This window comes from Phyllopteryx taeniolatus, chromosome 6 (assembly GCF_024500385.1).
Source record: "Phyllopteryx taeniolatus isolate TA_2022b chromosome 6, UOR_Ptae_1.2, whole genome shotgun sequence".
In the NCBI taxonomy this organism is placed as follows: Eukaryota; Metazoa; Chordata; class Actinopteri; order Syngnathiformes; family Syngnathidae; genus Phyllopteryx; species Phyllopteryx taeniolatus.
Genome location: NC_084507.1, coordinates 19,175,750 through 19,187,654, shown reverse-complemented (window position 1 = coordinate 19,187,654; position 11,905 = coordinate 19,175,750). Strand labels below are relative to the sequence as shown.

Genomic DNA, 11,905 nt, shown 5'->3' with positions numbered 1-11,905 from the left:
TTCAATTTGAATCAAATGTTTGTTTAATTTAATATTAACACATTTTAATGTCAATTATATTTTAGTTTTATTTATAAAATGTATAACATTGAATTGAGATTTTGAATTTTCATTTTAATATTTTTTTAAAGCTATAATCTACAACTATATTTGTTGAAAAAAAGTAATTTTCACCTAGGCCACTACAAGAAGCCTATCAAGCTTCTGAAACAGTGACTATCCTATAGAGCACGGTGGAAGACTGGTTAGCGCATCTGCCTCACAGTTCTGGGGACCGGAGTTCAAATCCAGGCCCTGCCTGTCTGGAGTTTGCATGTTCTCCCATGCTTGGGTGGGTTTTCTCCGGGCACTCCCACATCACAAAAACATGCGTGGTAGGTTTGATTGGAGACTCCAAATTGTCCGTAGGTGTGAATGTGAGTGTGAATGGTTGTTTTTTCTATGTGCCCTGCGATTGGCTGGCGACCGGTTCAGGGTGTACCCCGCCTCCCGCCCGAAGATAGCTGGGATAGGCTCCAGCACGCCCGCGACCCACGTGAGGATAAGCGGTAAAGAAAAAGGATGGATGGATGGATGGATGGATGGATGGATGGACTATCCTATACATTCCCGCGGTGGATCAATTGGTGGCGCTCTTAAATGACGTAGCGGAAATTACATATTTTATCTACGAAGGGGCAGGCCCATATACGGACGCGTGCAGGTCGACTGAGCCATCGAGAAAGAAGAAAGCATGCAGGGTTGGAAGGAGGAGGCCAGACAAGCATTTAGCCTACGTCATATCAAAATGACAAATGCTTTGTTGCAATGCTAAATTCCAGCTTTACATTTTTGAATAATTATTTTCATTTGAATAATTTTTTTAATTTACAAAACCAATGACAATATTTAATGTTATTCAATAAATTTTCAAAATGTATTATGAAGCAGTGAGATTTTAATTAAAATTGTATTGTATCTAATTTTATTAATAAAATTAACAACAATTAAAGTTTTTATTTAAACTTTTGTTCAATACATTTTTTACATTTACAATAATTTACAAATAATAACCATTTTAATTTAATTAGATTTTGATTTCAATCACAATTTCAATGTTTTTCATACATTATATAAAGCCCATGATAATTTTTTAAATTGCATTTTTTCTTTTTTTAATTTATAAAACCAATGATAATTCATTTAGTTTAAAAATATAGATGAATGAAAACAAGATGTTTTCAACAAAAAAAAAAAATTTCATAAATTTATTTATTTATTTTAATGTGTTAAATTTATGAAACAATAATTTTTCTTTCTTTTTTTTAAATATAAAACCATATAAGACGTTAGTAGTAAAATTTCAAACACCTTTGTAGCAGAGCCCCCTCAAAAAACAGGCATCCACCTTTGCCTTTTACACAGAACCCACCCAAGGTGGGTTATTTCCACCATGGCAACACAACATCATGCCATCAAAAAATTGATGATGTCATCGTCTTGCAAATAATCCACAAATTCATTTTTGGGGATTACCAGACTTTTTATGCAACATTCTATTAAATTCCAAAGACATCAGTGGAAAATATTGCCTGTAGATGTTTTCATTTTTGTCAATAGGCAGCCCAGCGGCCGCGTTTGTTCTGACATGCTCACCGTTATTCACACTAACCCGCCGCGCCGCCTGAGTGTGTCATGCATACACAATGAGATGACATGAGCGGCATAGTTGATACGCGCGCCTTCAATGCAACACTTAAGTCGAAACAGTAGGTACACCCGTGCAATCCAAAGAGAGCAAAAGCGATCCTGCTCAAACAATTACATAAAAACAACAATTTAAGCATAGATGAATGTTGGAAATAACATTGGAAAATGGAAAATTATTAGTTGAAAAATAGACCCAGAAAAAAAATGTAAATGAAAAAATATTTGAAAAAGTACAAAATATTAGATTACTAATAATAAAACACAAAACAGAGAGTTATTCGTATTTTAGAAAATAATACAAGGATCTTAGATGAAAATGCTTTGGGGAAAACTATACAAATATTATACAAAATTGTTAAAGATATTAATGAAAAACAAATAAGATGAAAAATACAAATATAAAAATAAATATTAAGAGAAAATAATAGATGATACTTTATCTAATATTTTAAGAGTTTTGTGTTGTTCACCGAATATGTTTGTATTTTTTACCTAATAATTTTGTATTTTTCACTCAATATGTTTGTATTGTTGCCCTAAATTTTTATTGACTGGTTTTGCAGCGAATCAAATGTCGCAGGTTACAGCCAATGAAAATGCACATAAGCTTTCACTCACACTAAAATGCAATTCCTTGTTTTAAGTGAGCGAGACACAGAAAGACCACTGCGTCGCCCCCAAACAATACAAATACCGGTACTGTATAAAAGTATATTGTTTTGCAACAATACTTACTTCCATCCATCCATTTTCTGAGCCGCTTCTCCTCACTAGGGTCGCGGGCGTGCTGGAGCCCATCCCAGCTATCATCGGGCAGGAGGCGGGGTACACCCTGAACTGGTTGCCAGCCAATCGCAGGGCACATACAAACAAACAACTATCCGCACTCACATTCACACCTACGGGCAATTTTGAGTTGTCAATCAACCTACCGGGCATGTTTTTGGGATGTGGGAGGAAACCGGAGAACCCGGAGAAAACCCACACAGGCACGGGAAGAACATGCAATCTCCACACAGGCGAGGCCGGGATTTGAACCCGAGTCCTCAGAACTGTGAGGCAGATGTGCTAACCAGTCGGTCACCGTGACGCCGAACTAAAACATATTCTTTATTAATATTTATTCATTTTTTCCCCCTTACTATTTTCATAGTTTTAATTTATGTTTTATCGCATTAATCATGTATTAACTCAGATCACTCACACAATTTATTTCGACCACACACGCTGCTTTACCTTAACTGCGGCGCAGGTTGCTCTAAGGTCAGTGATCAGGTCAATTCTTACCCCAGTGCAAAGATAAGTGAGGAGACTCCAACTACGTGTGCTCAGTGGCAAATTTTGCTTCAAAAGTCAGCCTGAAGGGACTTTCGAAAAAAACAAAAAGCAATCTCTATATAGTGCAGCACTGAACTGAGTTTAAAATACCATCTCAAAGCAAAATGTGGTACAATGTGTGGTATATTTAGCACCTTTGATTAATCATGATTAATCAAAATTCAAAAGTGTGATTAATCTGATTTTAAAAATGGATCGCTTGACAGCCTTGATTTCTTTCGCAATATTTTGGTATTTTTTTTCTTAATATCATTTTATCATTTTTGTATTTTCCCACCCCTAATAATTAGTCAGATTGTTAGCGTGTATACCATTTTGACACGAGTTTGACCCGAACTGTAATTACTTTCATGTGGCCAATGTTATTGAAAATGAGTAGGATTCTTGCTCTAACAAAAAACTAATTGCCACTAAGCCCATCCAATGACGTGGAAATGTGCATTTGGATAGGATGTGGCACTTGTTACACTCGCCTCCGTTTAATTAAAACGAACGACCGGCTGTTGCTTGTCGCCGGGCAGAAAAATTATGGCATTTTTGTGGTTTGTTTGGCATCATGACCACACACACACACACACACACACACACACACACGCGCGCATGCACGCACGCACGCACGCATGCACGCACACACTGTGTTTAAGGAAGACCACTACAGTATTGACATACACAAGGAAGCAAGGGGCCCATCTAAATGCAAATGTTCCTTTTGCTGCAATCAATGGGGAACACCTCCCGACATTCTCTCCTTCGTCATCCACACATTCCTTAACACACACACACACTCTCAAAATTATGACAAATTGATAGTTTGGATACTTGATTACAAAATATGGTTAAATAAAATTGGATTGGAGTACGAGAAAAAAGAGTGCAGCTGGAAGCAGAATATTAATTGTCTCCATGATGGATTATAAAATGGATGCCAGAACTGGACAATGGATGATGATGACATGCATGATGTGAGCCTAAAAAATATAATAAAATAAAAAAGATACACCCCCCCCCCATCCTTTCATGAATGTTGGCTGTGAATATGCTGACTGTGCCTTTCAGGCCTGCAAAATAATGTCAAAAATGTGTCTAAATAAATAAAAATCTTACAATAACAATATCAAAATCTTACAAAATAATAATATAATATAAAATAACCAGGGCGGCAGGGTGGACAACTGGTTAGAGCATCTGCCTCACAGTTCTGAGGACCGGGGTTCAATCCCTGGCCCCGCTTGTGTGGACTATGCATGTTCTCCCTGTGCCTGCGTGGGTTTTCTCCGGGCACTCCGGTTTCCTCCCACATCCCAAAAACATGCATGGTAGGTTAATTGACGACCCTAAATTGCCCGTAGGTGTGAATGTGAGTGCGGATGGTTGTTTGTTTGTATGTGCCCTGCGATTGGCTGGTGACCAGTTCAGGGTGTACCCCGCCTCCTGCCCGATGATAGGTGGGATAGGCTCCAGCACTCCGGCGCGACCCTTGTGCGGATAAGCAGCTCAGAAAATGGATGGATGGATAAAATAACCACAATACAAAACATATTTAATCCATCCATCCATTTTCCGAGCCGCTTCTCCTCACTAGGGTCGCGTGCGTGCTGGAGCCTATCCCAGCTGTCATCGGGCAGGAGGCGGGGTACACCCTGAACTGGTTGCCAGCCAATCGCAGGGCACATAGGAACAAACACCCATTCGCACTCACAGTCATGCCTACGGGCAATTTAGAGTCTCCAATTCATGCATGTTTTTGGGATGTGGGAGGAAACCGGAGTGCCCGGAGGAAACCCACGCAGGCACGGGGAGAACATGCAAACTCCACACAGGCGGGGCCAGGCATTGAACCCGGGTCCTCAGAACTGTGAGGCTGACGCTCTAACCAGTCGGCCACCGTGCCGCACATATTTAATAGAATACAAATCAATAAACCTATAACAAAAATAACTACTAAAATCTATTAAAAATAGATGACTTTAAAAAGTCAAATACATCAGTATTTCACTTATGTATAGCATTCTCTTGGTTTCAGAAATATCTTTCTAAAGTCATATTTTAAACATATTTGTATTTTTTTTAATGAAATACTAAATATAAAATAACATGTATAAATAGTAATATATATATATATATATATATATATATATATATATATATATATATATATATATATATATATATATATAACCATTTTGACAGTATACTGTCATGAACTGCCCTGCAGTACTATTGTTGAAACCTGGGTGGCGCTTTGCTCCCTCTCGCCCACTCTCCCCTCCACTCTCTCTTTCCAGCACCTTCCTGAAGCCGCGCACCTGTCACCAATCAGCCCTGGTCATCACCTGCATATAAGCCTGCCTGATCCCGGAAATCCTCGCCAAAGTATTGCAGCTTTTCCAAGCGGTACCACAGCTCACCTGCCTCACGTAAGCCAAACTATTCCTCATCCCCTTTTATGACTCCTGTGTCTCTCCTCATTCTCAGTGTTTGCCCCGTGTTCCTGATCTACATCATTCCTGCCACCCCGCTGCCAAGCCAGCCGCCTGTCCTCCCCACTGCCTGCCTACGCACCTAGGACCACCTCCACTACCTTCCCTAATAAACTGTTCATCATAACCTATCTGCCTCCGCCTGCTCTTGGCTCCAGCTCCTCTCCACTCGTGACAGTATACATTAATATATTCATTGTTATGCTCATAGACACAGTCTTTAAGATAAATATATTCCCTATAGTGGTCACATTTGTGTGAATTCAGAAGTTGTGAACATATGGCTAGTAAATGTGACAGGGTAAATGCACTTACCATGTTACTATTACCATGTACTATGTACCATGTACTACTGTATCTACCATCTATGTGACGGTGCCCAACATGTGATCAATACACAGCAGAATAGCAATGAATTATAGATTACCATGGAAATTGTTTATTGACACAATGATTGACCGATTGCGCCCCACTGTCTGTGTTTGTGCTTTATATAATACAGTGTATCTGTGTGTGTGTGTGTGTTTCTGTGTCTTTGTGTTTATTCTGGCGTCGTGTGACAGCCTGTCTACTCTACAGTATGTGCACTAACCTAGAGTGCTATAAAATATTAACATCCGGCACCAGTCTGTCCGATTGACACCAAATTATGAGGGGCCGTTACGGACATTATTCAGGATTAGCTCTCACACTTACTATTCAAATGCATTCACACACACAAACTACTGAAAGGCTCATTAACACTACTCAAACACTCTCATCCGCATGAGTCTTGCGCTCATAAAGACTACTCAAACACTCTCATTAACACTACTCAAACACTCTCATAGTCACAAGTCTTGCTCTCATAAAGACTACTCAAACACCTTCATTAACACCACTCAAACTCTCATACACATAGGTCTTGCTCTCATAAAGATTACTCAAACACTCATTAATACAACTCAAATGCGTTCATGCGAGCACGTCAATCACATTTTCGCACACGTCACTGGCATTCACGAGTTCATGTCAATTATGCTCACGCACACGTCGGTTATGCTCACACGTGAATAGTGTAATTTTTTTATTAGGTAGTTCAATTCGAAAAGTGAAATTATAGAGATGCACTGCACACTGCACACACTCAAGAGTGAAGTATTTCATATATAAAATATATATTATTTTGATGATTATAGCACATAGCAAATAAAAAAAATTCCCCATATTGAGAAACTAAAATATAACATCAAACGAAATAGTGAATTCATTCAAGATATAAAGTGATTTTTAATGTAGAAATAAGGCTGGAATTTATCTATCTATCTTAAAACAAATCTCTTATTTTAGTCTTACGGAGAGCAAGACACGTGCGTATGAGAGTGTTTGAGTTGTGTTTATGAGAGCCTTTCAGTAGTTTGTGTGTGTGTGTGTGTGTGAAAGCATTTGAATAGTAAGTGTGAGAGCTAATCTTGAATAATGTCCCTAACGGTTCCACAACGGCCAAATCCAGCAAGCATGTTCATCATGACAGGAAAAAACTCCATCCATCCATCCATTTTCTGAGCCGCTTCTCCTCACTAGGGTCACGGGCGTGCTGGAGCCTATCCCAGCTGTCATCGGGCAGGAGGCGGGTTACACCCTGAACTGGTTGCCAGCCAATCGCAGGGCACATACAAACAAACAACCATTCGCACTCACAGTCACACCTACAGGCAATTTAGAGTCTCCAATTAATGGATGTTTTTGGGATGTGGGAGGAAACCGGAGTGCCCGGAGAAAACCCACGCCGGCACGGGGAGAACATGCAAACTCCACACAGGCGGGGCCGGGGATTGAACCCGGGTCCACAGAACTGTGAGGCTGACGCTCTAACCAGTAGTCCACTGTGCCGCCTTTTTCATATAAAAAATAGAAATGTAAAAGAAATAATCAAAATAATAAAGAATATATATATATATATATATATATATAAAAGTATGGATTTTGAAAAGATCTGCATAAAAGTATAAAACATTATGCAAATAAATTTAAAAGACCATTTATTCATCACCAAATATGAACATGGCAGCCTTAATTCAGAATACCAATTTGAATCAATTTTAAAAAAAAACATAAGCAAAAACTGAGTTTACAAAAGTGTTGAGACTATTAAAAACATGAAATAAATACCACTGTGCCACTTTCTGTGAAACCTTATAGATCACGTGCAACCAAAATATAAATGAAAAAAAACAAACATTGGAAACAGCTCATTCATAAAGTGTAATAAATTATCGTTGTCTTGGTTGTTGTCATCATGCTGCTGCGGTCTTCTTTCAATCTTTTCTTTTTTCTTTCTTTCTTTCAGAATCTGCAGCAGAAGCCGCAGCCCTTGTAGGACCGGCAGCAGTTGCAGCACCAGCGGCACAGCGACAGGTTGCTCTGCCGCTTGTGTCGTGCGTGATACGGCGTCCAAGGCTCCCCGCCGGCCACATCCTGTCGTCCTGCAACCGGAGTGTCGCCTCCCCTTGCCTCCTCCATTTGCTGCGGCTGCACCTGTGTCCGCACAACATGCCCATTAAATTCAAATACAATGGCAAATACCTGTACAGTGTGAACAACATCAGCTTTTAAATTACGTATACTCTTTCACAACAATACCACATAGATTTGGGTTTAGAGGTCCTAGTGAGAAACTAATTGTCTCTTGAGACTTTCATTTCTACAACAGGTACACATTAAATCCTGAATCTCGAGACAAAACAAAACTCCGGAAAGAACAAACAGAGCTAAGTCTTGAATCTTCGATTAGCTCACTTTGCACGTGCAATGAGGTCATTTTCTTTGTGTTTGTAAAAAGAAAGTTACTTCATTGTATTTTATCATCTTGGACTGACAGTGTGTTCATTTGTACTTAGTTTTCACTGTGTCTGATGGTAGCAAGCTGCAAATAAAGTCTGAAAACCAGTCTAAAAATGCCTCACCTGTTCATTGAGTTGAGGGACAGCTACGTACTGTGTTCCTCCACAATATCTTGTAAAGCTGTGGTTCATAATGATAGTTTTCTTATGGGTTTGTACAGTATACTGTATAATGCCCTCAGACGTGGTAAAGAAATGCTGTTTGCTGATTAAACTTTCAGCCGTTTATTGAACGCAGGGAGAACAGTAAAACAGAAAAGGATAATGTACACACTCACGCAGGCCTAACAGGCCCCGCCTCTTAAAGGTACATACTGTATCTGAAACATAGATGTGACAACGGTAGGGTATTTTCTACACATTTTATGCTAGCAATTTTGTGTTCAAATACATTTACAGTGTGTTTTAACACGTGGGAATTTTTTATATTTTTCTATTTTAAATTTACTTTTCATATGGTCTTACTATAGCGCAGGTTTTCCATCTATAGTGTGTGGGTCTGGAACATATCCCCCATGTTAAGAAGGCATTCACTTTAATGAAAAAGGTGATTTTCTTACCTCATTGAAGGGGACCGCAGAGCTCTCCAGGATGCAAATAAAGGCGAGCACGAGTGTCACTGCAACTGCAATGCTAAATGCCTTCATTTTTGAGTAGTAGGTGGGTGGTCTTGCTTTAAATGTGGCTGAAAAGCTTAAAGAGTGGCGCGTTCGTCTCTCTCATGGGGTGCCACCGATGGCTGTCCAGTGGCAACGTTTTTCGCTTGCTTCTTCGCTTCTATAGTGCGTGTAAGTATGAGTGCAAAGTGCCTGGTATTTATACACAAGCTCACTAGAAGACGGGTGAGGACGGGGGGGCTGGTGGTGCCTGAACACCCCCACCTCCCCCGGGGAGTTCCGTCTGGCCTCTTTCCTGGCAGGCATTATCTAACCTCCACCGGGGGAAGTTTTTGTCCTCTTCGTTTTTGTCCTCTTCGTTTCTGTAAAAGCTGAAAGTAGAAATGCTGGAGGGGAATTTCTCTGATCATCTTTGGATCTGCAGCACAGTAAGCAAGTGGTTTGTCTGCCTCACAGTTCTGAGGTTCAGGGCTTGAATCCAGGCACTAGACTTCCTGTGCAACTTCCTACATGTTCTCCCCTGTGCTTGCGTGTTTTCTCAGGGTACTACGGCTTGCTCCCACATTCTAAAAACAAACTAAATTGCCCATAGGTGTGAACGTCAGTGTGATTTTTGTCTATATGCGCCCTGCAATTGGCTGGTGACCACTCCAAGGTGTGCCGTATTTCTTTTTCCAAAGGTCTGCTGGGATGGGCTCCAGCTGACCTGTGACTCTTTGGAATGTTAAAAAAACAAACAAAACAAAACAAAAAAAAATTACACAGGGTGATGACCTAGTGGTTACCAGGTCTGCGTCACAGTCAAGAGGTTTGAATCTTGCATGGGTTTGTAACCCAAAATGTAAACATACGGGCAACACAAGGGTGCCTAAAGAAATGCAGTATGGTTCCGTTATTTAAGTACCAAATGAGATTCCAAAAAGTCAACAACAAAAAAAATCAATAATAAAAATAATTTTAAAAAACACATAAATATACAAAATGTATCCAAAAAATACAAAATAAAAAAAGATGCAAATGAATTACACATACAGATTATTCTTATTATTTTTAAGTATAACGATTAATAAAAACAAACTTAATTTGAAAAAGTCCATTATTCCAATCACCAAATTAAAACATGACAGCCTTCATTCAGAATACAATAAATAAACAGAGTTTACAAAAAGAGTTGAGACTATTAACGAGTTGTACTGTACAGTTCAGGTTACCAGAGGCGATGCGGTATACGTTTTGATAACCGTCGAAATAGGCTCAAAAAAGTGGTACCGCATTCTTAAGTGGCTCTGGTACCCCAAGGGACTCAGCACCCCCCAGTAAAGTGTTACAGTAAGATTCTGTCATTTTGGTGCCCAGCAGGAGCATTATTTTGGTACCATTGTGCCTACAAATGATAAGACATTCTTTTGTCATTCTGCGGAATCTGTGCATCCGCTCATTGCAATTTTTCCTCTGCCCCAACAGTCTCCATTGCTTTCTCCCCAAAAAATGACGTAAACACAAACTCTCAAAAGAAATAATTAGTGCTTCGTTTTTCCAGTACATTCCTTTCTTCCCCCTTGCATAATACTCAGTAAACTGCAGTAGAAGCGGCATTACACACCAGCGGGGTTCTAACACAATGTTGCTGTTGTTGAGCCATTAGACAGCAGTTAATGTAATCTAATCTAAGGGTGGCGCCACTCCTGCTGTTTTATTGCATAACTAACAAACACTAGCAGAAACATTCATTCATTCATTTTCCGTATCGCTTATCCTCACAGAAACAGTTGCTTTCATTATTTCTTACATTTATTAACTATTGTATTTATGACGTGTACGACATGTATTTAATGCCACTCCCAGTTCAAATTAACTGTCAAATAAACATAAAACAAAGAGAATAGCATGTTGTGTATTAAAACAACCACATAACCTTTGCTTATAGTTCGCTAGCTTAATGCTAACACATAATGGGAAACGCAATAGGCAGGCTAACGAACAGTTAATCTATGCGCCGGTGTTATAATATTAAATACACACGGATATTAAAACATAAACGGTGGAGCAACTCACATAGACCGATGTTATAGCAATACATACAGGCATGTATTCTCTATCCTCTGTGAAGAACGACTAATATGACTGCGGCCTAATAAGGAGCTGAGACATCAACGTCGCCATTTACCCATACGTCTGTTTTATACTGCCCCAAGGTGACCAAGGCATGCATCCAAAGAGAAGCAGCACAATGTCCATTGAATTGAAGCAAAAAGGGTGGTCGCAGAACAAATTAAACTTGTATCTCAAGGCACCACTGTATTTGTGACTTCAAGAGTCAAGAGTCCGATGTATGTATTTATTTATTTTTAAACATTAATGTTCAATTGACTGAAATTCATGCCTGGTTACTTTCCTTATTTTGTAGGATTTATTTATTTTTGTATCAATGACCTGTACAACACATTCAAAAATATGATGTGCAGATTAATTTTGACATATTCCCACAGAGTTCATGACATTGGTTTTTTTATTTGTGGATTTATTTATCATTGTATTTATGACCTGGAGAAGATGGTCAAGAATCCTATGTATTTTTTAAAAAGCAAATAAGTAATTTGAGAAATTCCTTCAGGGTTTGTTCAATAATCTTTTTGTTTCCTTTGTATTTATTAAATTTTATTAATGACACGCAACTCATTAGTCATAGCTTCATAAAAACAGCACAGATACAATGACAGAAGATAAGCATAATGAGGCAGATTGGGGCGCAAACAAACCAAAAAGGATTATTTTATTTTCTCTTATCGGCAGCAGTGATAAACAGCCGATTAATTAACCGAGCAGAATAAACGCCAGAATCATTAAAGGTGGAAGTGAAATAACAAAAATGGCAGGGTCAGTGGGCAGTGGTAGGCAG

General features: G+C 39.2%; 1 protein-coding gene across 1 annotated transcript; it reads right to left on the bottom strand.

The window, feature by feature from the left end:
- Positions 1–7,511: 7,511 nt before the first annotated feature.
- hamp (hepcidin antimicrobial peptide) lies at positions 7,512–9,195 on the bottom strand. Its single transcript, XM_061777535.1, has 2 exons — positions 8,950–9,195; positions 7,512–8,024 (listed from the first exon to the last, which is right to left on the bottom strand). The coding sequence occupies exons 1-2, from the start codon at positions 9,034–9,036 to the stop codon at positions 7,833–7,835; spliced, it is 279 nt and encodes a 92-aa protein (XP_061633519.1). The 5' UTR covers positions 9,037–9,195; the 3' UTR covers positions 7,512–7,832.
- Between the last annotated feature and the right edge of the window lie 2,710 nt (positions 9,196–11,905).